Here is a 27,818-nt window from a genome sequence, read left to right as displayed (position 1 = left end):
GATGTACCTCGCTGTGTTTCAGTCTTGTTTCCTCCCTGTGTGTTCACTTTATGTTTATGTTTATGTTTATGTTTTCCGCGTGTTATCACTGGCCCATGTCTCGTGTTGTGTGTATTTTCTCATGTTTATTAGTCTTGTAGTCTTGTCTGTTGTGTTTCCTGTTTTATTTTGTAGTTCTCTCTCCCTGTGTGTCGGGTTAAGTTTGACTTCCTGTCTTTGTGTGGTTCCCTCAACCTTGATTACCCTCATTAGATTCACCTGTGTCCACACCTGTGTCTGATTACTTTCTATGTATTTAGTCTCTGTGTTCCTTCCCTTCTTTGTCGGATCATTATGTCTCCTCTTGTTTTCCAATCCAATCCACTTTATTTATCCGGCACATTTAAAAACAATCAAGTTTAGCAAAGTGCTGCACAATGAGGTAAAATAAGTTAAAACACACAGAACAGAGAATACAATTGAATAAAATAAAATAATCAAAATAAAACATGTTAAATAATAGTTAAAAAGAAACAGACAAAAAAATAAAATATATAAAAATAAATAAAATAAAAACATTGTAAGAGCAAACAAAAGTCCAATAAAAGAACAGACAGAGACCACACAACTCTCACACTGGGTTAAAAGCCAAGGAGTAAAAATATGTTTTAAGACTGGATTTAAAGGTGACATATCATGCAAAATTAACTTTTTAATGGTTCTCTACCTGAAATATGTGTCCCTGGCATGTCTACAAACCCCCCGAGAATGAAAAAAAATCCATTCTGCCCCTGTTTTGATTTCTCCTTTCTGTAAATGTGTGTGAAACGAGTCGTTTCAGACTTTCGTGTTATTGTTATGTAACAACAATATCCGGTCTGTCACGGAGTCAGAGCTCGGAGCTTGTTCAGCCCATAGACTGTATAAAATAATACTGAATCCCTCCTCCGTTTTTCATTACCTGCACAAATGTGTGCTAACAAGGAGCTTAGGAGGGAGGCATGCTAGTTGTAGGCTGTCTTAATAAACACAGAGGTCTGTTTTACTCCCCACGTCTGCAGATTTGAAGATCTAGTGGATGATTTTTATTTATCATGGCTAAGTGCTAGCGCTAGTTAGCATAGCTACATGTCATAGCTGTAGCTGTGTACCAAGACACACGTCTACATACTGATAAATAAAACAACAAGAAAAACTAAATCTGTGACCAATCCTTCAGAAAGGTCCTGCTACAGGCGCCTCTCCGTCAGGATCAGATTCTGGATCAGATTCAGAGGGTTGAAGTAACGTGATCTCTGAGCAGCCGTGTATATTCAGCCAACATGTAAACATTAGATCAACGTGCCGGAGAGCCGAGGCACATCCACTTCCTGAGGGGGCGTGGTCAGAGAGAAAACAGAGTGTTCTGAAGAGGACTGAAGAAGAGGGGTTTTCAGGCATGCCAAAATCTGATTTCAAAGTGTTTTTTTGAGCATAAACTTTAAATACATGTTTTGGGGACCTCTTAGACCAATATATATTGATTATAAAAGCGTGATATGTCACCTTTAAAAGTCATTAATGTTGAGGACAATCTAACATGGGGGGGGGGGCAGCTCATTCCACAGTTGGGGGCTACTGCCGAGAAGGCACGGCCACCCCTGGTTTTCAGCCTGGTCTTAGGGACCACAAGTAGTTGCTGACTAGTGGACCCTGTGTGTTGTATTCCCAGGGGCTCTCTTGTGTTTTCTTTTGGACATTTTTGGATTTAGTTTATGGATATATTTTTGTACATTTTGTTTCTTCTTTTGTCTTTTTGATCTTTTGATTATTAAACATTCATATTCTGCACATGGGTCCTCCTTGTTTTTTTTTTTTGTTTTTTTTTTTACCAAAAGTGACACTCACCTTCAAAATCTGCAAGTTGCTCAACATTAAATGTAGTCACACAAATTTTTAAGATAACAGTATGTATGTTGTGAATAAAAAACAACCTACCAGAGACCTGTGCAACATATTGAAAATGTGAGTGGCTAAATTGACATGGTTGATCAAAATTCCAGCCTCCTTTTAGATGAGGAGGAAGTAAAGGTCACAGCTTTTTATTTTGGATGTGGTTTTTAAAAATGTATTATCTAAACGGAAAATAGCAGCCTTTATTTCTGTGAAATATGACTCTTACTGTGTGTCCCACAAGTGATGTGTTTCTATAGTGCAGGTCAACTTTAAACATAACTGGTTCATCAAACAATAAGTCATTAATTCCACTGGAGAGGATTGGCACTGTGCAGCTTTAGGTGGACTTACAAAGTCCATGCTTCTACAGACTAATGTTCACGTGCCTCTAAAGTGTCCATGCTTTATGACTGGACAAGGTAATAAGAAATGATCATGTTGGCACTGACTGATTGGCCTAAAATAAAACCTGTATTGTAAAACTGCTGCTTACCCGAGGAGCAGTTATCAAAGTTGAGGTCTCCCAGGATGACATCAAAGGCCACCAGGTCTTCCAGCACCTTCTCTCCCTCAGGTGGTTGGGATGAGGATTGGCGGAACTCAGCCCCCCACTGGAGCAGCAGGTCGAGCTGCTCACAGCGTATAGATGCATCACCTGGTGGACAAGAGCAGTGTGTGTGTGTGTGAGAAGACAGGGACCATGGGTTTGCAATAAAGTCTCCCAACCTTAACTTAATGAAAGTGATCTGTGACTGAGGAGGGAGGTGAAGGAGCAGAGAGGAAGAGCAGGGCTGTGCGTGATGATAGACCTCACAGCTGTTTCACTTTTTGTATTTTCAGTCAGAAATGTTAAAATAACCTTAAAAAAATATAACAAAACAATGTCGAACAATAGGGTTTAATATCATATTAAACAATATACATTAACACTACATAAGAAGACCCAGTATGAAACAACAATCCAGCAAACTGAAATATTTTAGCCTTCGCTGATCCAACACAGGCTACTATCCTGTGCAATATGAGTCTAGCTAAAATTCTTTCATCTATGTAGAAAACACAAGTTTGTCACCAAGGGGATTGAGTACAGATCTACTGTTCAGATCCTGTTATCCTGCAGAGCACCTGCAAAGGGCTAAATGTTCCTCCAAATGTACTGCAGAGAAAATATATTCTCAGTTCTGTTGCATTTAAAACCAGACAGGTGTGCTCATTTGGTGCAAAAGTGTCCTCTTTTTTAAGACCTTTTCCAGATACATGCATGCAGATCTGCAGCTGCTTAATCAAATGGAGATGCTTGATTACTCAGGGGAGGGACTATTGTACCCATGTTACGTTACCAAACAGTTTTCACCTCTGTCAAGTCTGCATGTCATGGCAAACTGGAACCTCTCGGCTCATCATCTGTCTGGCTGAGCAACAGAGCTCTGCACCTGAGTGTGAAGGTGCTGCTGACAGCTCATCTTCACCATCAGATGCAAAGTAAGAGCTCAAGTGTAAAACTCCCATGTTGGTACTGGAGTCATTAGCACTGTATATATTTTGAATCACACCTTGAGATGGGGCAGATAGCTGATGAGTAATGCACGATTTATGCATCCTGTTTTATCCTGAGGTTACAAAGTACAGCAGCCCCAATACTTAGATCCTGATGTGTTTCAGAGATACTCTCAAGAGCATGAAATAAGTCATGACATGATTCAAATATAAATAATGATCATACTCTAAGTCATAATGATAATCATAAATGCGTAACCTTTTTCCTTTACCACACATTACTGATATTGAACTTTACACTGATTCATATTTTCATGTTTGAACAATGGCTCTAATGATTTCAGCACATTCCCTTGACCATACATAATGTGTCAGCCTCTTTCAGCTCTTTGTTTTGGTTTCATGCCCTCCAGATTTTGAGACTTGTTTTCTTGTTACTCTTCTCATCAATCTTGTTTCCAGCAGCAGGAAGCTGTTTTCAGAGAAACAAGTTCTTGTAAATCCAACAGAGACAATCTCTCCAGAACAGAACGGCAGACAGCGTGAGCATGAAGCAGCTTCTGTCCTCTCACTTCAGAGTTTACACATGTTGTATCGTCACATGTTACAGGAACACACAAGCTTCACACAGCTGCGCCTGATTTCACCAACTTATTTTAACAATCTGATTTATTATGTTTCTAATATTAGTGACACAATATTATGTCACATTTGGTGCTGTTTTGCTTTGGCAGCGTTTCCTCCGGCTCTCTCCTGCCAGTAAATCTGATAAATTGGAGCTGGATAGAGGAGGGTGGAGGCGGTAGGTGAGAGTGTGTGAGGGAGAAATAACAGCTGAATAGTGGAGAGTGTGAGAAACAAAGAGGTGTCAAGATGTTGGTGGGTGAGTGGGTGGCTTTGGCTTTGATTACTCTCAGCTTCAGCTCCAGTACATGTAAAATAAAATGGGTTTTTTTCTGTTATTGGATCACTCAGAGATTGATGAAGCCTGAGATGTGGGCGAGAGTTTGCTTTACATTGTCTTGTGTGTTTGTGTATTTGTATTTGTGTGAATGCAACTTTGTTTCGGCTTCACTTTCAATGAAAACTTGAATGCTGTTATTGTAACAAAGTCATTTATTTTCATGTACGTGTAGTCAAAGCGTAATAAATGACTCACTCAAACCCCCTCTCGACTTCTAGATTAAATAGACTTGTTGAAAAGGCCCATGTGTATATTCAACATGATTCTGTTGTTAACATTCATCTGTGGTTTCAGGGGAACAGTCTGAAACTAACATGCAAACTTTGCATACAAAACTGGGTTGATTTGAACAACTGGTACAAACAACTGAAAACGTGTAATATCAAAAGGGGCTGCATGGTAAGTGGCTTCCTCCAACAGTCCAAAAACATGCTGGCGGGGTTGATTGGGGACTCTAAATTGCTAGTTGGTGTGACTGTGTGACTGTGAATGGTTGTTTGTCTCTTCATGTTGGCCCTGTGATGGACTGGCAAACAGTCTCTCGCCTAATGACAGTTGGGATAGGCTCCATCCATCCAGAATGGATAGATCATAGGCTTCTGACAGCTCTTAGATAGAATAAATAATGGTGCATTAGAGGTCTGATGTGCCCATCCAAAAATGTATGACATCTTTTATTTGCAATGTTTTATTATTAGAGACATTGCCATGACAGGTTTTTTGGTAAATAACAGCACACAAGATCACTACGCTCCCATCATGCAGGCCTGCTGGTTGTACCTAAAGTCTCTAAAAGTAGTATGGGAGGTAGAACCTTCAGTTATCATCTACAAGTAGGGTCTGGGAGGTAGACACCCTCTCTACTTTTAAGAGTAGGCTTCAAACTTTCCTTTTTGATAAAGCTTATAGTTAGAGCTGGATCAGGCTTGGACCAGCTCTTAGTTATGCTGCTATAGGCTTAGACTGACACACTGGGATCCTGTCTTTCCTTCTATCTCCTCTGTCTGCCTGTCTCTTACTTTAACTCTCCCTGTCCCATTAAAGTTACTAACCATAGACCTTTCTGGGGTCCCTGAGCTCCCTTGCTACAACTACTACTATCCGTCTCACCACTATCATCTCTCTCTCTCTCTTCATCTCCCTCTATCCCTCTCTCCAACCCGGTCTCAGCAGATGTGTGTCTAACATGAGTCTGGTCCTGCTGGAGGTTTCTGCCTGTTAAAGGAAGTTTGTCCTTGCCACTGTAACTTGCTAAATGCTGCAAAGTGCTCTGCTCATGGTGGATTAAGATGAGATCAGACTGAGTCCTGTCTGTGAGATGGGACTGGATCTGATCCTGTCTTGATGTTGGGTCTTTGTTAATAATAGAACATAGAGTACGGTCTAGACCATCTCTGTTTGAAAGAGTCTGAGGAGAACGTTTGTTGGGATTTGGTTCTATATAAATAAAGATTGATTGATTGATTGATTGACAAGGCACATGAAAACTACTCTGTTGTCAATCCATTCGTGGACCAATCAGAGCACAGTTTGTATTCTGTTTAGAGTCAATCACACAGTCACATCACATGTTTTCCTCTGAAGGAATACAGATTACTCATGTACAACTACTCCATCCTCTCAGAAAAGAATCAGGTCTCATCGCTCCTCCCCCTTTTTTCTCATTCCTGTTCTCCCCAGTATAACCCCCACCCTGCTCCACCTCTCCAACCCCCCCATCCCAGCGGCTTTGTGTTTGATGTATCTTTAGAAACAGCCCTGGCACAGCTATTTTTAGACCACAGAGAGGCGTAGGAAGAGCCCAGAATAGAACGGGAAGGGGGAGACGTGTCTTTGGTAAAAAATGAGGGAGGCATCGACCAGAGGCTTTAAATAGGTCTGTGACGCCTTAAACAGCTTGAGCCAGTCGCCATGGGAACAGCAGGATGAGGCAACACGGGGGGTTTTGATGTGCCCATTAATCTAGCTATCTGGACATAAAAACGCACACACACAGTCACACACATAGGCACACTGGGCTGTGTGGAAAGCTAGATGGTCATAGCTGTCTGGCTGTTCCAGTGAGGGATAATCTCACAGACACATGAAGAGTGAAGATACTCCACACCTTTCAGCTCAAACTGAGTTTAAATTACTGACAATATTATAGTGGTTGAGTGTTGCATGCATGTGCAGTAAAACGTGTGCAGAAACACAGAGAGAAAGTTTGAACATCCATAAAACATGTCACTTTACCTTCTATGGCGTGGAGGTGTGTACTCGTGAGGTATCCCACAACCCTTTGCTCCTGATGGGAGGTGCCCACGTGAACCTGCAGGGGAGCAGAGAGAAACACAACATCAAGTCCCTCCATAGTGTTGAGAGCAGAATCAGAAAAGTGCGTCTGTGTGTGAAGCATGCTAGGTAACAACACCACCAATTAGATGGTGCGACAGGAAATGAAATGAGGTGAAACTTTATTGATCCCTGTGGGGACACTAAGTCATTAACTCACTAAACTGCTGCAGTTAGGGCCCGATCTACTAAAGGTTTGCGTGTATAAAAACATGTGCAACTTGATAGCGCAGGCAAAGCAGATGTACTAACTGGGAGCACCGAGGATTGTGTCTGTCAAATGAGCAAAATAGAACGCGCAATCCATTTAGCGTGTTTGCCTTCATGAATATGCAGAATACATGTAGATCATCAGAACGTGCAAAATACTGGGAGGAGGAGATGCAAATGTGATCATTTAACACGCGCAATGTGATTTATCAAATCTGAAACAGATAGCGGGCGGTGTTTTCATATCAAAAAGGAGCCATGCAATATCTCCTATGGAGAAACTCCTTGCAACACTGCATTTTCTTGCATCTGGATCATTCCAGCGGCAGATCTTCTGCTTTCTCCCACATGAATCATCTTTTCACAGATGGCCTCCTAAATCGCATTTCTTCTGGCAACGCTGAGATGTCTCTGCTGGAGTTCACCAGTGTGTTTAATTGCCTCCTCTATCAAGACCTCCATGAATTCAAACTTCGTTTTTTGTTTACGGCCACGCTGCTCTCTCAAACTCTCCACGGTGACAGCCAGTAGCACACGCGAAATCCTCATTTAAAATCCTCGGCCCGCACCACTTTTGCTTTGTTATAAATTGTACACACAGTCATAGTAGGTCAACCGCAACACGCCCACTGATAGCACGTGCAATATTCCAGTTTGCACATGCAATTTTGCGCTCATTATTTGGGATCTTGGTAGATCAGGCCCTCAGAGTGTTAACCACATCAGCATTAGGGTTGGTTGTCTAATAAAAACACAAGTGCCATAAGAAGAACTTTACATCCACCAAACAGAGATAATTAAGAAATAATGATGAAACTCTCAAGACTTCAGTGTTTAATTAATTACGACATGTCAGCCGTGTATAATTATAATAACCATATTATAATGACAAGCCCTTCTCTATTATGACGTTCCTTGAACAGACTGGGCATGAGACGTGGCAGCCATGTCTCCAAGTAATTAAATTACTTTCTTTCAAATGACCAAACAAACAGGGGCCAACTTCACTGAAGGCAAACAAAAAGTAAATGAGCGGTGATTTTCTCAGGTGGTTTGTTACCTGAACAAACATTTTCTTTACCACTGTGCCTCGACAGCTACTTTCATGTCTGATTTAATGGAGCATGATGCTCATGCTTAAAATGATGGTTCCATTTAGAGAGAAAATATATATATCGTATCGGGCCAAAAAGAGGACGACCTTGTTATATGTGGATCCCATTCCCTCTTTCTAACACTACATTTTAGGGGAAGGACTCTTCTGAGATCAAATCTGCGTGTATGAAGAAAACACCTTTGCTTTAGTTTTTAGAAACTCGGTCTGTTTTGGTGACTCCATCTTTCATCCCTCTGTATTATAGAGGTGAGTCACAGCTGGCCTCAGTCACAAGAGAGCACACTGACTTTATAGATAAGTAGTTATAACAAACATTGACATTTACTTACTAAACCCCGGATAAAGGATGATCCCGCTTTTTTTCTGATGTATTTTGAAGATTAAAATGTCTCATATTTGAATAAATACAATCGCTGTAGCAATTAGCATCTACTATATTCGTCCAAATATGGTCACTTTTGGTCACTTCAAGATAAGCATATTAACAATTCTTAAAACTGTGTAATTGAGGTCTCAGAATCTTTGCATTTATTTCAATGATGAGACACTCATCGTGTAAAAACTCAGCCATAGTTACATCATATTATAAATATGTAAGATAAGCATGACTCATGGGCATAAGAAAGAGAGATGTGAGATAAGAAGACATATCTAGGAGCCCTGTTGTCTCTGCTGATGAGCGTCCAACAACCAGATACACTGTTGGCTCCTGTTTTCAGTTCCAGACATGGAAAAGCACTTTCACTTTTACTTTCAGAGGCAAACATTAGATTCTGTTTTTCTGACTAGAAACAAAGACAGGCAGGCCGCAAATATCTCCCATCTGATTGGAGGAGATTTCATCTAGCTGGTTGGGAGCAGCTCATAAGTCTTGTGGATACTGTACGGCAACAGCAGTGGTGGAGGTAAAATTCAGCCCGGCTCCAAGAGCAGTCTTGAGACTCAAAAATCATGTCAGAATCTGCCTCAGTTTTCACAGTATAACCAATGCTCTTAAAAATAAATCCACTTCTGAGCAGAAATGTCAATATTAACTATTGGTTTCACCACGTAGGGATGGAGCCCTGATTCCCCTGATAGTGAATTTCAGGCTCAACACTTCACCAGACTTCACCAGCACATTAAAACAAAAGGCCTGAGGGCATGGTTCAAAATGGATGGGGACATCCTACACAGCTGTTCTTTTAACCGTTTCACTGTTGACAAAGCTTTTATTCTAATTGAAATGTTAGGTATGAAGAAGAAGCTTCTGTGAGCTACAAGAAAAAGCCTGTTTGCACATAAAAGTGGTGATGATTATAATTTGTAAGACAAAATTACACATTTTCTTCTCTGGCATTTGCAGTGTTGACATTTTCTTCTGCACTGTGAATGATTTGCTGTGGTCTCTGGGGGATTAACATTTCTATCAACAGGAAAAAATGTCAGATATTGATCACTTTTAACAAATGGCACTGGTTACACATAGGCGGTTGTCTAGGACGCTCTGTACATAAGACATTCTGACTCAACCTCATAAAATGAACACAGCTGAGGCTTTTATTTTTTCAACGTGTCCTCATAGACTTTATACATTTTTCAGTAATTCTTCCGGACAGTATTCCTCCACTCCCTGTGCAGCAGAGTGTGAGCAAAGCTGCAGTAAATGGATCATCACTGGAGATTTAATCAGACACCTTTAGCATCAGTGCAGAGGAGTCCTTCAGCCACACAGAAACAAGACACAGCCAGTTCGAGGCTGCCAGCTCTCGAGTGCCAGTGGGTGGATGCAGACTGATGATTATGAAGAGGAATAAAGGGTTGCAAAGAAAGGGAGATGATGATTGTGGGGTGGTTAGTTTGAAGTGGAAGGCGATTGGGTGGAGTGGATTGAGTCTTGCAGACGAGACTGAGTACAACCTGTTATATCCACCTTAAAAACAGCTTTGAACAGGAGTCACACATGCTGACCATTTGAGGGCATTGGATAGAATTATCCAACAATAGAAGACAAACTCTGTGTACCAATGCTCACTGCAACATGTACGGAGAGTAAGACCTTTTCAAGTGGGACACAGCAGTGAAACTCCTTGACTCTACCATGTGAAGTAGAACACGGCAAAGTCCTGGATTGTCAAACTGGGCGCTGTATGTCAGAGAGCTTTCCTCATGAGTGGCTCTGGTTACCATGAAGGCCTGAGTGGGAGCAGAATCTGTAAGATGCTCTGGTGAAGCAGATAACATCGACTACAGAAACAACCATAATGGTCAAATTCCACCAGATCTGTGTCCAGTCTGTCACAGCACGGGATCTGATAGGTTTCTATTCTAGTCAATGTGTTAAATTCCACAGGATCCGCTGCGTCTCTGATCCGGCAGGTTGGAGCCCTCCAGATCAGAAACACAAGACTTCTATTTTTGCCGGATGCTGGAGCACTACGCATCAATCTCAGCGGAGCCAGGCCTGGAGTCAACAGGTCAGAGGTTTTCAGATGACCAGAAAGACAACATGGATGAGGAGAGGAGGAGGATATTCAGCGGATCGGAGACGGATGACACGGATCTGATGGAAGTCCGATGTAACAAATCTGTCGTATCAGGAAGTGAAGTCAAAAGGTATTCCTCACTGGATGTCATGTCACCTCACAGTGAGTGCTATCAGGGGAACGTCTGCATCATCTAGAATATGAGAGTCTATCTTTATCTACAGTGAACACCCATTAACATCTCACTCGGATGAACTTTCCTCTGGAAGGGAAAAATAGTTCCCATTTTATGTAATCAAGTGCAGAAATGATTTATGGCTGAGATTTAACACAACTCTGCAACCCTGATCAGAGTATGATGGTGAAAACAAAAGAATGACGACTGGATGAGGAGAGAAAGAGGAAGAGCATAAACAGACTGAGGCACAGATGTTGAACTGAGGAACTAAAAAGATGGTTGGGAGAGACATGTCAGTCTCACTCTGTCTGATTGCAGTGCTCTCTGGGATAGGTAGTTCAGACAAGGCACAGTAAGAAAGGTGAGAACACTAAGTACCTATTATTTTCCTCAGAAAACAACACTGCTGCCATTTGCTATCCTGTTGTCTTTAATGTTTCTGAAGGAGACATTAAGATATTAAGTGCCTGGCTTTTTGTCAGCGTGCCAAGCTTGGTCACAGAAGCTGCATCGATGTTACAAGTGAAACAAACAGTAGAATCCATCCATATGTACATGTTTCCTCCTGTGACTGAAGAACTTGTTTGTGTGCACGTTATTTCAGATCATGTCTGATGTAATGAAGAACAAACCTCAGCATTCATCTCTGTGATGAATGAACTATGGTGTTAAATCCTCGTTCTGGAGAGGGCCGTTCATTTAGACAAGTGGAAGCTGATTGGCAGTAATGGGATGGCTGTTTTGGCTTGGTATCTGCAGAGGAGCTCTAAACGAAAACTTCTAAAAGCCACAATAAAGCCTTAGCCTGATTAGCTTGACTTGAATAGCAAACACAAAGCTCACATTTTAGACTGAAGTTCAGTAAATACACCTCTGAGCAAAGGATGTACGTTTCCCTCTGAATGTTTGAGGCACTAATTGAATTACTCTTAATGGATGAGTGTTTTGTGAGACTGGGTGGGCAAGAGGAGAAGAAAATAAGTCGTCCAATTACGCTAAATGCCAGTGGTCCATTAACTTCTCCAATAATGTTGCATAAGAAGTGAGTCAGTGAAAATTTGACAGGCTGTGTTGGTTTTGCTGAAAATAGCTGAGCAACGCAGGAAAGCATGAAACACTTTATTTCTGTGGTACGGTTGCTTTTTGTATAAGCACCACGTTGTACCGGACCAAGTCTGCCAAGAACAACTCTGCAGATGCCAACAGAGCAACAATGAAAAGGCTGCCTCAATGATCCATCACTCCAAGTACTGTTCCAGCACAATATGAGCTGTACAGGTGGTAAAACAAGATCTACAGAAGGACTGGCAGCATTTCAGAGCACCTTGGACTAAATTCAGAGCGGCTATGTACCATTAATTCCAGAATATAAGTCTCAACAGTATAAACTGTGTTCCTGCATGAAGACCTCCACTGTGTTCAGCAGTGTGCAGATATGTAGCTCTTTCTAGTACCATCTGTATTGCCACGCTGCCATCAACCTGATAGTTGAGCTCAGTCTAGTGTTAATAGGTGTCAGGTATCGATCATCTGGATGAAATACCATAACGCAAATAATACTGCTGCATTTTGAACCAGCATATTGCTCACACTGGTATTAAAAGTGTTATGCATCAAATTCTACAGTACATCCATGCACTCTTTGCACTGTTGAACATTTTTTAATGTCTGCCTTAATGTATCAAGAGGACGTGTAAATCTTTGTTTTGGTCTCTGTGTGCAAGCCTCCCCTGTAACATTTTGTACATCACACACACACATACACACACTCTCACTCACACACACAAACATGCACACAGCTCAGTAGGAAAGCGAATGACTTGTTATAACTTATTAGTTCTTTAAGTTCTAAATTTCCAACTTTAATTAAATCAATAAATATACGCAGGAGCCCAGCCGCTCAGGAGGGCCGATGTTTGTTTCCATCACATTAATTAAATTCTTTGGATGCATTTTATTTCCCAGTTTTGAGTTCCCCTCACAACAGGGATAATTAAAATTTCATCTAATCATCTCATCTTTCCTCTTTGCCCCCCTCTCACAGACACTGTCCTCATTCTTTCCCTTTCTGTTGCTCCTCCTCTGCTTGTCTCTCTATCTGCATGATGCGCTCTCTATTAATATTTCAGGGGCTTATCTATGCTTCAATAGGTGTGTGTGCACCCTGAAACTGACAAGAGGCCTGAGGGGAATGTTATGTGTGTGTGTGCATGTGTGTGTGTGCATGCACTCATGCATGCACAGAAGAATGGACTCTCAATGTGTTTGTATCCACGGTCCCTGCAGAGGATGGAGTTTAGCTGATGCCAAAGCTGATAGGAGCTCTGCACAGGAAAGCTTTAACTGGAAGCAATTTATGCTGATATGTGTTGAACATGTTATTTCCCCTCCTGCTGCTTGAGAATAAAAATAATGTGAAATTAAATTAAATCCTTTAAAAAAACAGCAAATGAGTCAGAATGCAGGATCTGACATGACTTCCTCTCATTACGAGTTATTGAGACGCAACAAAGCGGGACTGGAGTGAGCTGTGAGAGACGATTTCACACCAGAGGCAAACCAAAAGCCTGGTTCTGAAAGCTCTGAGGCTGCTGTGACTAATTATCTTAACTGTACCATCAGACAAGGAGTAAGCAGAGATTTCACCTCACATTAGGCGCATGAGTTTAAGAAAACGAGCAGCCAAAGAGTGGTCATGACAGCCAGTCAGCTGAAGGCAGCAGGATGATTGAGGAGCTGTGGTTTTGTCTCTTGGGTCATCAAACCATTAACATTATTGATATTTATTCTTTTCAGAGCAGACTTAGCAGCTCTGTTCTTGTTCTTTTTTTAAAAATCATAAACAGTTAAATAAATAAAGGGCTGTGTTGTACACCTGGTGCAATTGGTCTTAAAATGAAGTGTCTAGAGATCTAAAGTTTAAAGTCAGTGGTTGATTGATATTAAGAGGGAACATTATTGAGGTAAGATGGACATAAGAGCTCTCATTGGACGTCCCTCTGCTTGTTATGAACATACAGTGACGCACAGCAGTGTTTTTCTGATACAAACTTGAAGACACAAGTAATCGTTCCCTCCTCTTCAAACATCATGATAATGCTTTTGGTTTGGGGCTGATCGAGGAATGTCAGAAGACGAGGACACCGTCACTAATATCTCCTCACACGCCTGCTTCACCTCAGCCCTGCACGGGCCCAAAAACTGCAGCCTGAGACATCACCACACCCTCCATCATGTGTTTGAATACATGAAAATGATGAATAGGTAAATTCGAAGCTAAGTTGAAAGTAAATTGAGACAAATTCAAGTAAAGTTAAGACCAAGTGGCAACCATCCATCCATCCATTATCTTGACCGCTTATCCCGTTGGGGGTCACGGGGGGCTGGAGCCTATCCCAGCTGGCTTCGGGCGGAAGGCAGGGTACACCCTGGACAGGTCGCCAACCTATCACAGGGCTAACACAGAGAGACAGACAGCCATTCATGCACACACTCACACCTACGGGCAATTTAGAGTGATCAATCAACCTGAGCATGTTTTTGGATTGTGGGATGAAGCCGGAGTACCCAGAGAGAACCCATGCATGCACGGGGAGAACATGCAAACTCCACACAGAAAGGCACCCACCCGGCCGGGGATTCGAACCAGGAACCTTCTAGCTGTGAGGCCCAAGTGGCAACCTCCTGTCTTAAAACATGAATCCAATAAACTTCAGTTCATCGAGCGCCCACTAGAGGCTGGCTGCAGAGACACCAGAAACCACATACACACCAATTCAAAGAAGACGATCTTTACAGCAGAAATAAACATGTTTACAACCTGGTTCAAAAAACAGTTTAGGTCTGAGCTCATTTTTCTATTTCATTTTAATAACTTGTTATTTTTCCAAGATATTAAGATTACAAGTTTTGCCTAAATAAGGGCGTAGCTGACTTGATTGACAGGTGGTAACACTGTAGCCGTTAGCAAGGATACTAAAGGCCTGCCCTTTTACCTTATAGTAGCTCAACAGAAGTTAGGTTGAGCTCAGCATTTCCAATATGGCACCCGCTGATGATTGGTTTCAAAACAGCACTTCAGAAACAGGTGGGTGACGTCACAGAGACTACGTCCATTTATTATACAGTCTTTGGTTAAGAAAGACTTGAGCTAATTGAGCTCTAAGTCTAAACTCAACCAAGAGCTTCAGGTCAGAGGCAGATCTATGTGACTTAGATGTGACAATCCTGAGCAGAGTTGCAGGCCTTTCCATATATGTCTTAGGTCAGTTCAGACAAGATGTGCAGAAATCTTCAAGCTCTGATGAAAGCTGAAATCAGTTGAGATGAGTTCAAGTCAAATCTTGAGACAGGTAGTTGAAGTCCAAACCAAGAAATATTCATGACAAGCCTCAGATAAAGTAAAAAAGTTCAACGTATGTGTCCGATGAGAGTCAAATCAAGTCTTGAGACAGTCAGTGAAGGCTCGTCAAGACTGGTCAGACAAAATAACAAAAATCAGGATCCTTTCATGTTGACTGAAGTTGTGCAGTCTGTGGGTTTATATCTAGGAGAGTCTACCATTGAGAAAAGTGGGCATGCACTCCATAGACTTACACCTCTTACAGTTACAGGTTCAAAGAGTGATTGCTATAAGATGGAGAATGAGCACTAACTAATTCAATAAATGAGAGATTTATCAAAATGGGTCGCCATAGAAAAGTCAACGTACAGTAAAAGGAAAACTGGACTTGCATGGAGTAAGTAAGTTGGGCTTTCTGTATGTCTCTGATTACTAACATTAAAATCACATGACATTAAAACATGTCATTAAAGTGCTCTGTTCATGACTTTGAATGTCTGAATGATGATTCTAAAAACAAATGTGTTGATGTAAGGGAGAGGTCAAGTCTTACTCAAGAGGTCTTATTTTTGCCAATTATTGCTCACATTTGTCCCTAACTTTAGTGTACTGTATAGTGTAGTTATTTAAAGAATGACCACAGTTCCTGTGAGTGATTGTGACTAACTCATTTGAAGTCCTGGTTTTTGTTCCCTGTCACAGAAAGAAGATCATTTAGATCTAAATAAAGCTTTAAAAGTGTGTTTTCTGCTGTGTGAGCTGCATCTGATGAAGTTTTCAGGGAGAGACAAGTGTGACTCTCTGTGGGTGTGAACAGGATAAATGTGTGTAAGTAGCTGGAGTATACCTTGATGATAAACTCATTAATAACTCTTCTGGACATTTGAGGTCGGGGTGGGTTCGAGGAAACTCCCTTTGATGTCACTTCTCCTCAATCCAGATTGGAGTGGGTCCTTGTTGGGAGGCCTAATCTTTTGTAATTCATTCAAACTGTATATTTACAAGCGCACACACACACACACACACACACACACACACACACACACACACACACACACACACACACACACACACACACACACACACACACACACACACACACACACACACACACACACACACACACACTCATCAACCATCCACTTAGTAGTCTGAAATAATTATAAGAGGGGATAAATGTTGGGACTGAAAAGCTTTAATTACGGAGCCAGAGCTGGCTCTCTCTTTAGGGAAACATTTTTAATTAATAATCTCTCTCTCCCTCTCTCTCTCTCCCTCTCTGTCTCTCTCTCTCCCTCTCTGTCTCTCTCTCTCCCTCTGCTTCTCTCTCTCTCTCTCTCTCTCTCTCTCTCCCTCTCTCTATCTCTATCTCTATCTCTCTCTCTCAGTCTCACTAGTGCGTCACTTCTCGACACCAGACTGTTTAGATTTACGTTGCTGACCAGCTGCTGCTCTCCAGGTAAAAACATTCATGTGAAAGGAAGAACAATTTGTTTAAATACAGAGACTAAACTCATCAACAAAGGGCAGAATTTATATTAATTATAATTAACAAAAGAATGTGTGAGGGATAACCACAGAGCATTGCTTACGTTAGATTATTATTTTTTCATTACATAAAAAACCCAGTTCATTGCTTCATCGTTGTTTTCATAAATCTCCCAGGGTTATTTTGTTTTTAACATCAATAATACATTTTATGTATCCAGACACTTAAGTACACATTCATGCATATAAACATGAACATGCTTCTGCACCCACCAGGTGTTTTCAGTATTTCTGCGCTTGGCCCACTCACTGAGGGCACTTTGAACACTGTGATTTTCACAGTGTTTTTAATTCTAGCTTTGTGAGATTGTGCCCATGTGTAAACCCCTGCACTCCACTTCGCTCACCAAGCTGACTGCAATTTGCAGGAACAAGTGCTACTTGAGCAGCGTTATCCTCGTCTTCAAAGAAAAGTTATGGATCAACACTGAATTATTGGTAGATGGTATTTCAGTATCACCCCCAACTCTGACTGGTAATAAAATGTGAAGTCACACAGCAGAAATGTAAGGATCATGACTTTAACATCATCTTTTGACTCTGCATCCTGGTTAGAGTCAGATATGAAAGAACAAACACTATGTCTCTGTAAGCTGCTAACGGAAACACAGCGTGAACATCAGGTACATCAAATTAACTCAATCTAATGAGATGCATCCCAGCTGGCCGCAAAGCACGCCGGAGTGTTGAGTGGCAATGAGAGAGAATGACCAAAGGTTCACAGAGGGGAAGCAAGGGTTTATAACAAGATGCTGCCTTGGAGGGCTGCCAAGACGTCTGCAGGACAGAGAGAGACGGGCGGCGAACAGCCGGCACATCAAAGCCTGCAGCTGGCTGGGAGACACGGCTTCAGAGGACAGACCGGCAGAAGCCAAAGCTGAGCCATGTTTCATTGATGTGAAAAACAACATGCAGTGCGAGCACAGCGTGCAGTATGAAAATATACAAGTGGCGTGGTAAAAGGAAAAAGGTCTGAACCAGACGACATCTAGAAATGATTAATGCAGATACTCATGAGTTGCTGTTCCTCACCAACATGTCTCTTCTTTCAGTCCTGGTCATCCTTCGATGACACATCATGAAAGAAGGGATGCTGTTGGAGCTTGACAAACTTTTTTTCTGTCTCACATCACCAACTGTGTCATTCCTCTTCCGCTTCACCATTTTTTTGTTTACCTTCTGGACTCTGGCATGTACAGAGAGCTCTGTGCTCTCATTGGTCAAACTCACTGATGCAACGGTACACATCGTAGATGAAACTTAAACCTGCTAAACTTTCTGAAGGATGGTGGTGAGGCGTCACAGATGTGCACTCGTTTGATTTACAGGGCTGACACACGACGTCTGTTGGATCGGGCTGTAATCATGCTTATAATATGTAGTCTGACCTCAGCATCAGTGTCACTCAACCATGCAACAACCACAGAAAATGAATATGCAATGCTGATGATGACAACTGATCAACAGCACAACTTGTACTTATTACCATGCTGTGAAAGAGTTACAGACAAATTCCACCTGATCCGTGTCCGGTCTGTCTCTGATCCGTCACAGATGTGGATCTGATAGGTTTCTATTCTAGTCAACGTGTTAACTTCCACTGGATCCGCTCCGTTGCGTTTCGGCTGTTTCTCTGATCCTCCAGGTCGGAGCCCTCTGGATCAGACACACAAGACTTCTATTTTTGCCAGATGCCGGAGCACAACCCATCAATCGGCACCATCCGGTTAATTTTCAGAATAAAACACTCTGTGTTATCACCAGATCGTATGTCACTTAACTACAACAACAAACTGTCATGATGAGCGGAGCCAGGCCTGGAGTCAACAGGTCAGAGGTTTTCAGAGGACCAGAAAGACAACATGGATGAGGAGAGGAGGAGGAGAATCCTTGATTCAGTAATTACTGTGGGAAAACCTCGGTCGCATGACTCCAGCTCTCTGGAGGACCTGCTCTGTACTGCGTTCTGAAAAGAGAGAGAGAGAGAGAGCACGGAGCCGGACCGCAGCAGATTGGAGACGGATCTGGTGGAAGTCCGATTGAGCTAACTAATCCACAGCTACAGTTAAAGAATTACTGCAGCAAAGTAAAAATGAAGGCACAGAGAGCACAGAGTTTAGCCTTGTGTGGATGTCGACAGGCTACGGTAGCTATCTTGCATCAAACTCTGTTAGTTTCAGTGGTTTTGGTTTATCCTGGGGTCTGGGTTACTGTGAGGCATAGTTGTTTGGGGGGTGAATGTAAAGTTCCAACAAAAGTCACGGTGCAGCTCTGTCCCTGGGAATCATCCTTTCAGTGAAACAGCAGCGAGCATGAACACAGACTGGATAAACTCTCATCATCTTTCTGAGAACACCGGTCCAAACCCAGGAGTCATGCCATCTGTCCACAGAGTCCACAGGGACGCTGCTCTAGCTGTCAGATCTAGTTCAATCTTTTGCGTAATCAAAATGACTCAGGACATCTTAGAGGCCTGAACATGCTTATTCCTGAAGTTTTTGACGTAGGAAGACGAGCTGAGGAAGGTTTTATAACACGGGGGGTAGACATGTCAGGAAGGTCGAATGGATAGATGGATAGACAGGTTCAACTAACAGAGTGTGCTCTAGTGAAGGAGAATCATTCTCATAATATACTTCTCTCTATGATGAGAGTAAAACCCACATTCAGCGAGATGTGTACCTGCCAGCTGGCCGACAGCCAGCTTGTCAGGAGGACCTGGAGTGACCTCCTATACGAGCGAGCAGTAAAACAGGGCTGTGAGGTCAGCTCGTAAGCTGCAGTGACAGTAAACAGGCAGCAGGACTAACAGGATGAGACTGTCAGCATGCAGGCCGTGATGGAGTGTGTCTTTATTAGATCTGCTATATGTAAGGGCACGTACGGATACAAACAACTACAGATGCTCACTCACGGCATCAGGTAACAGGAAGAGGAGCTGTCCCAGCAGGACCTGGATCAGAGCCAGACTCACATCCTGACAGCCACAGGACGTGTCTGATTAATGCACACACACACTGTCGACACTCATCACAGGGGCATGCACAGACACAGGAAAACCCCCTCCAAAACACACACACACACACACACACACACACACACACACACACACACACACAAACAACTGCTTACTTTGTTACTGATTCAGTGCACGTCGTCTTTATACGACTGCTCTTTCTCTCTGAGGAGATCTCACATGTTGAGTGAGAGAGGCCTGATTTAAACTCAAGAAAAGAAGAAGAACATGTGCGCTGACTGGAGAAATCACACAGCTCATGAGTTTCATGTCATCATGTCATAAACCTTTCTTCATATTCTGAGACTTATCTATAAGTAGATCAACTAAAACCGCACTTTGAACAACATTCAACTATCAACACATCCTGACATACTTCATAGACTGCTAATGTTAGGTACAATTATTACCCGGCTCTCTTACTGATCTTCCGGTTGTGAAAGATGCTTGATTCTGATTGGTCAAAACCCCTGACGATGATTATTAACTTTCACTAACATGAGCAACACCAGAGACAAACTGATCACACGTCATGTCAAATCAATCCACAGAAAAGAGTTCAGACACATTTAGCTTCTGCTTGTTGACACCATAGACCGTAAGGTGAGGTAAAACTAACTGACGAGGAATCACTGGGACTATTTTTAAAAACTGTAAAAATAAATCATTTTAGATGAATAAAATAATCTTTAATCAATGTTTTTAACAACGTGTTTGTATTTAAATTTAGTAGCCAGGTGACTTATTACCTGGCCTCTGCTTCCTGTCGGGCTCTTGTCTCACCCTGTCAGGATTCTATTTCCCATAACTACCTGCTAACCAAACATTATCCCTTACGTATCAGACATCTTCTGATTCCATCATAAAAGAAAACCAAGCTACTAATCAGTACACATAAAGTATTTTATTTTAAAAACTGTTTACATAAATAATTTTAGATGAATAAAATAATCTTGAATCAATGTTTTTACCAACATGTTTGTATCTTAAGTTAGTACCCGGTATTGAGTGGGATACTACATCCTGTACAAGCATGTGGGATGGTCCTCTCTAGCTTAGAGGTGTGATTTACACACATATCTTTTTATTTATAACGCACATAATGGGTTTCAAACCTTTTATATATCCTCCATGCTAGTCTAGTCCTCTGGAGCACATCACACTGGCTCTAATGATTTGCTCCCACTCCAGGTTCCTAGACTTCATTCTGAGCTTGGGAGATCTGCGTTTGGCTTTTTTGCACCATCTGCTTTCAACTCACGACAAAGCACTTCAATTCCTGTCTGTTTTTAATTGATCATCATTCTTTTAGATTTGATCTTTTATTTGCTTATCTTGCACTTAATGTTTCCTTTATGTCATTGTAGATAAGGGCTTTGCTCTCAATGATTTTCTAGTCTAAATAAAGACAATAAAATATAATCTAATTCACTGATTTAAACCGAAACACTGTATAATATTGCTTCACTGTATTTTAAACATATACTTATAATAAATGCAGGTGAAAACATGCTAACTTTCAACTGTTAGCATGAAGCTTTACTTTCACACCCAGCTGTGGACGTATTTTGGTGTGTAACCTCTGTCACCAGCCGTGTGCAGCCCACCCAGGGTTAACACGCCTCTCACCAAATGTAAGCCTGGCTACATGCCTCTGTGGCACAGTCATTAAGAAATGATTACATCTGAATTAAACTAACCAGGAAACATAACTATGGAGTTATGATTAAACAAGTTAACATTAATCCTATAAACCATATTATTCCATTCACCCTTGCTGTGTTGTAAATGCAGGCTCTTAAAACAGTCACAGCTTCATGCTAGCTTCCTAACCACCATGTTGAAGCCCTTGAAAACACATGGCTGCACGTATTTTTCTCTTTTCCAACACAGCAGGGAGATGTGGAGAGGTTGTGAGTGTTGTATAATTACTATGGTGTGTGCACTCACCATGATGTCAGATGTGTTATATCTGAATGGATGTGGGTGTAAGGTCAGTGTATTTACCAGGTCCTGTCTACAATCTGCTTATTTTAAACCCAGTTAACAATGCAGAGAAGTAAACGCTCTGACTGCCATGAGGAGCAGGAAGGGGGAGCTCGTTTTTACATTAAGGAGGAAATGCTTCCATGTGATGTCTATGCCGTACAACAGAAACCCATGGCGATGATGATGATGGAGACAACTGGCTGGTTATTTTAACTCTCTGTCCCTCTTTCACACTCTCTTCACACTCTCTCGTTCACAAATGTATAATAAGTTAATTCAGTATAAATAGACTCGATGGACGGTTTTAGTTGCCGCCTTGCTGACGTTACAGATAGCCGTGTCAGAGATGATTAGATTAGCTTTCAGCTGAAATGGCACCAAGCAGCGATCAGTGCAAAGACACTCTTCCTTTCATGAAAAGCATCAACGTAAGCCCAAAGTGGCATCGTGTTCTAATCTGACTCTGTTTGAAATTGAATCAAATGATTAAAAGCTGAATTTCCTATTTACTTTAGCAATGTGAATAAAAAACAGACTTACTAACTTCAAAGATGATTCAAGGAGACTGTTTTTTAGAAGGACCCTTACTATGTTTAATCCCATCCACTGTGCATTCAGTCTTCATGTCATGACATATATACACACATGGAAACTGGCTTCTTGCCAGAGATGTGGATTCAAGTTTAAGACTTGGGCTCAAGCCACACCTGACTTGTGACTTAACTTGGACTTGCCCCTCAAGGACTCACTCAGCTCAGACTCAAGATTTGGGATCACATCACAAAGCATCTGTGACAGCATGTGGCTGCTCAAGTGCACACGGCAGGGCTAGCCTTTATGTCTGGGAAGGCTCCATTAATGCCGAATATTATTTACATCCAGGTGATGCCTTTTTCAGAAAGACCTTACATATTTCAGCAAGACAACGCCAGACCACATTCTGCATATAGTACAACAGCATGGCTCTGCAGTAGAAGAGTCCACATGCTGAACTCGTCACCCACCGAAATCAAGTGCCCCACCATGAATCAAAAAACATAACAAAAGACACTCTGAACATGGAGCAGTTTAAATCCTCGATCAGGTAAGAATGAGACAACATTTGACTTTAAAGTCCAGAAACTGGTCTCCTGGGTTCACCAACGTTTACAGGTTGTCGTTAAAAGAAGAGCTGATGAATACAATAGTGATCTCGCCCCTTCCTCCTCGTTTTGGTTTTTAAACACATTTTGGGGAATTAGAGTTTATGAGAAGATGTCAAGGGATCCCCCCAGATTGCTTCTGACTGCAATCAGAAACAAAAAGCATGCCCCCCAAATACTGTTGAAACACTAACCCTTCATACATCTGCTCACACAGATGTATGAAGGGTTAGTGTTTCCACTCTTACTCCAAAGATAAGCCCTTAGATAAACCTCAACAATATCATTTGTGTCTAAAAAGAGAGCAAAGTGTCCCAAATTGAAACTTTGACTCCCATGACGTCAGGCGTTTTACGACAGTGAAGCAGAAGAGACGGCAGAGAGAATGTAGTCAGTGACTAACCTTGGCAAATAGCACCCCCTTGGCTGCGAGTGCGTCCTCCCCTCTCCCGTTGGGGTAGCACTCGTACCGTGCGTCCAGGATCGGGTATCGGCTGGCCAGCATCAGCCCACTGTTCAGGAATTTGAACCTTGAGCAGCAGCCTTTCCAGCCGTACCGCCCGACATCGCTCAGCACATAGGGGAAATAACGATGCAGCTGTCGCCTCAGTCTGGTTACCGCTCCGTGGTCGAACACTTCCTGTAGAGCCAGGAAATCCAAATTGGCAGGAAAAAAGGCAGAGATTTCGTGGTCGAATGTTTCATCTCCATGGCGGCGTTTGCGTCCAGGGCGCTTAAAGACTGATGTGCGAGGGACGTGTGAGAGTGTGTTGTTGGAGGAAATCCCGATGCCACCGTCGCCTCCATGGTAGCGGGAGAGGGATTCCCTGGAGGCAGTCATGCTGTCTCCCCCTGCATGCTCCCCTGTACGATGGTTCCCTGTCTCAGCCTCCTCCTCCTCGGGGTCTGGCTCTGGGGCACTGATACTGATTTGAACCCCTGAGGTGTGAAGTGGGCAGTCTGGGGTCGGTTTTGGTTGAACTCCTTCTCCATGCATGGGGCAGTCATGATGGCTTTGGGCATTCTGGGCCCCTGTTGAATGCATAGGGCAGTCTGAAGCCTCTCCTGAGGTGTGGACAGGACAGTCTGAGCTACCGTTAGTCTCTACTGGATGGATGGGGCAGTCTGCTCCTTCTGAGTGAAGGGGGCATTCAGAGGAGGCCTGGTCTCCTGCAGAGTTAGAGTGAAGAGGGCAGTCGGCGGCACCTGAGGCGTGAATTGGGCACTCGGTGAAAAGTTCAGGTTCCTGGTCTGCTGGGCCATTGGTGGTGTGCGTCTGGTCCGGACGATGGTCCAGAGAGGAGGTGCGGCGGAAACCTGTGGCGAGGCTGCTGAAGGATGCCGCACTGATGAACAGAACAGATAGAAAGAGAAATATAAGCCTTTGTTTTTGATTAATGTAACATTTGATATGTACCCTGCCGCTCTCCTCACCTGATGGACGTGTTGGTCGGTGAGTCAATGTAGATTTTAATCTGAGGTCGACTGGCACCATTGCGGATCCTCTTCCCCACCTCCCGGGCTCTCCTGTGGGTGTCTGACAGGTTGTTGAACCTAGCCAGAGCGTCCGGCAGCAGGCATACGTTGGCACTGCTAAAACAGAAGCTTCTCCCCTGAGGCTTCCATTCTCCAACCCCAAGACCACCGGGTCCAGCCTGGCCCTGCTCAGCATCGTGTTTGTCTGGTCTGCATAAAGAAAACAGTAAAATATACATTAAGAGACCTGGAGCACTCAAACACCCTTCCCTAAAAGAAAGTCTGTGATATTATGAAATATGCTCCTTGTTTTCCATTATGAGGGTTAGATAAGTTGAAAGACACACTGCCTTGTATTCACAGCAGCGTCAAACCAATTCACTAAATTCAAAGAGAGACTAAATCTTAAATCTCTTAGATCATTTTAGATTTCAAAGGCTGGCATCATCTGAGGCAAATCAATCTTATTCTGAATGCTTTAACCATCAAAACATCGGCATGTACTGCAGCTCCGCGAGGTCAAGCTGTACAAGTTGTAGGACCTTCATAGTGTACACTCATGTCTATGTACTCCAGACCTGTTTGTCTATTTTTGATGCCACAGTATATTCAGAAGGTTTCACATCGGTTCATGTTTTGTCTGCTCAGTCTAACTTTGTTTTTTGAACATGACATGGACAGCATTAGTGAAGCCTTATAAATTGAAAGCTGCACAGTGAATGCATTGCAGGCTACAGATACATTTGCAGTTTCAACCCATCAAAACATACAAGCTTTAACAGCAAGGTGCTCTGAAACCTGATCAAATCAGCTGCTCTGTGGGGAATGATTGATAGTTAATTATCTAGCTTAATTAAGTTGATGTCATTTTAACATTTCGGGCCCTGAGGGATGCGTCTTCCCACTAAAAGACATGTGCAAGTAAGAGTATTGTTATACGGGAAACAGTCCAATGACACATCTTCTTGTGACTTGATCTGACTCCCCCCTCTTCTGTTTTTTGTTCCTGTATTCTTCTGACTCACTACAAAATGATCGCTGCTCTTTGATTGAAACTAGGAAAACGGTGGCACCCCTCAAATTGGATAATCATTACCGCATCAAGGTTGTGGCAGCAGCAGCATAATTACTGGATAAGAACACAAAGGGAACTTCTATCACATTTCACACTGTGAGGCGATAGGACAGCTGATGAGTCACTGAAGAGAGGGCTGCTCCTCCAAGCAAACAGAGCCCAGTATTTCAAAGTTTGGGGTTATTGTGGAGAGCCACCGGCACATGGCAGCCAGACCGATGAGCACCCTATCACTACTGAAGATAATGACTCTGTTTTCTTCTGGAAACCTCCAAACCTCATCAACAGCAGGCAGCATGAAAAATGATGCATGACGCTAGAACTGTGTGGCCTCATTTTCCCTCCATTTGTTTAAAACCCATTCTGATGCACATGACTGAAAGTGAAACAGGCTGACAGAAATTAGAAACAACAACAGATGGAGGGAATGTCACCACTGAAGATTTTATGTGCACTGATTAGTAGCTCGGTTTTCTTTTATGATGGAATCAGAAGATGTCTGATACGTAAGGGATCATGTTTGGTTAGCAGGTAGTTATGGGAATAAGTCACCCGGCTACTAACTTTAAATACAAACACGTTGGTAAAAACATTGATTAAAGATTATTTTATTCATCTAAAATGATTTATGTTTACAGTTTTTAAAAATAGTGCCAGTGATTCCTCGTCAGTTATCTGTCATGTCTGTCAAGTGTCCTTTATTTTACAACTTCATGTCTTGTCTTCCCTGTTTTATTTTGAAATCACTAACCCTTGTCTCTGTGTTCCTGTCTGGTCACACCTGCTCCCTGATTGTTTCTCCCCACCTGTTTCCCATCACCCTCGTTACCTCTTGTATTTAACCTCATGTCTCTCACTGTCTCGTCGCCAGTTCGTTGTACCACACAGTCTTCGTCCCAGCCTTCTATCATTTTCACAGTCATAGTCTAGCCGGTTTTGATCTCCGCCTACCTGTTTCAACTTTGCCTTTTGCCTCACATCTGCCTGTTGTTCCTGTGTACCGACTATGCCTGGATTTTGATTAAACCCTTTGCCTTTATGTTGCATTTGTGTCCGCCTTTCTGTGCTCAGGTTCATGACATTATCGTTCCATGGTGATGGATTCTTCTCTGCCTGTAGCGGTGGATTTAACATGAAACTGTCCTCATTCAGCGCTTCTTCTTCTCTGAGCTCTGCAGTTCACACACCCTTAAAGTTAATAACCGTAGTCAAGGGGTTTTGACCAATCAGAATCAAGCATCTTGCACAGCTGGAAGATCAGTCTGAGAGCCAAGTAATCAAGTTGCTAATCATGTGATGCAACAATTAAAGTTTTATGTCAGACAGTCAGGAGTCACCTGATATGATCTCTGTCAACCTATAGAAAATATTTTTTAATACGGCTTATTTGCAACAGAAAAAAACATGTTGGGTTTAAACTGTGCATACCTAATGTTTTTTATTTAACATGCTGGGGAGGTAGTTGAAACTGAATGATCTGTGTTTTGGTTTTATAGTGAATAAAAAGCGTTCTGAAGCACAAGAGGTGTGAACTAACCTGCGGAAGGTGTACAGGTAAGGCTGGCGTATGGCCTGCAGAGGAGCCCAGATGATGAAACCCAGCAGAGCGAAGGGCATGGAGATAAAGAAGAACAGCAGGTACAGGGGCGCAGAGATCAGGACACACAGGGTGAGGAAGGAGCAGGGGTCCTGGGAGCGCTGTCGCTTCTCCAGTGAGGTGGCCACACACGAGGCCAGGAGCCGGTCCAGGAGCCAGTAACATGGGAATACCAGGCTCCAGGATAATCCATCCAGGAAGTGCAGACAGGCACTTGTGTAAGGAGTGATGTGGAGGACCATTTTTTCTTTTTTCTCTCTCTTTCTTCTTCTCTGTCACTTTCTCCTCCCTAGCTCTGTCCACACCCACATACACGCTTAAAACAAGCAAACACAAAGCGCCCACAGAGATCACATAAATGAAAATAAATCAGACTCAAATGTAGACCCTCCCCCCTCCTTGCAGAGAGGTACACTACATGGTTTGTGTGACTTTTTATCTTCACAGTTCAGCCTGACTCAGTCTCAGTAGCCCTCCTCAGCAGTTATAGCCTTTGCAGGCGGGGTGGAGGAGCACAGTGTGGAGGCAGGGAATTTCCATGATGAGAGCCTTTCCCGTTAGATCTATGATTGCAAGTTCTCCAATGACCTCAGGAGGGGGCGGCCATCAAGCTTTGCTGCTTCCCCAGGGACCTGGAGAAAGTGAGCAGATCAATAGAGGAAGAAAGGATGGAAAAATAGGGAGGGGAGGAAACAGAGACAGCAGATCTGTGATTGAAGCACTTGGATAGAAGCATGTCAGGAGACAAATATATGTCCCTTGGTGTTTGTGAAGGTAAATTGATGCCCAAGGTTCTGGTTTGAACACAGGCAATAACATCAGTTGTCATCTGCGTAAGACAATTCTGTTCAAATGTTTTATTTTAAGATCTTTAAGGCAGGCTGATGTTGCCTTTCAAACTTTAATGAATTAACTAAAATAATATCTACATATCAGATAAATTAAATCGAATAT

At 42.6% G+C, this 27,818-nt stretch overlaps 1 protein-coding gene across 1 annotated transcript in view; it reads right to left on the bottom strand.

Moving 5' to 3' along the window:
* smpd3 (sphingomyelin phosphodiesterase 3) overlaps positions 1–27,818 on the bottom strand; it is a 93,234-nt gene that overhangs the window by 16,310 nt on the left and 49,106 nt on the right. The window contains exons 2-6 of the mRNA XM_034686541.1: positions 26,805–27,496; positions 24,151–24,402; positions 23,120–24,062; positions 6,611–6,686; positions 2,408–2,569 (exon numbers count right to left, since the gene is read on the bottom strand). Of these exons, the coding sequence (XP_034542432.1) occupies positions 2,408–2,569; positions 6,611–6,686; positions 23,120–24,062; positions 24,151–24,402; positions 26,805–27,106 (1,735 nt within the window). The 5' untranslated portion in view covers positions 27,107–27,496. The remainder of the gene's footprint in view (positions 1–2,407; positions 2,570–6,610; positions 6,687–23,119; positions 24,063–24,150; positions 24,403–26,804; positions 27,497–27,818) is intronic.

Source organism: Notolabrus celidotus, chromosome 6, assembly GCF_009762535.1.
Source record: "Notolabrus celidotus isolate fNotCel1 chromosome 6, fNotCel1.pri, whole genome shotgun sequence".
Classification (NCBI taxonomy): domain Eukaryota; kingdom Metazoa; phylum Chordata; class Actinopteri; order Labriformes; family Labridae; genus Notolabrus; species Notolabrus celidotus.
Note: the sequence above shows the minus strand (reverse complement) of the source record. Positions and strands in the feature narration are given on the sequence as shown.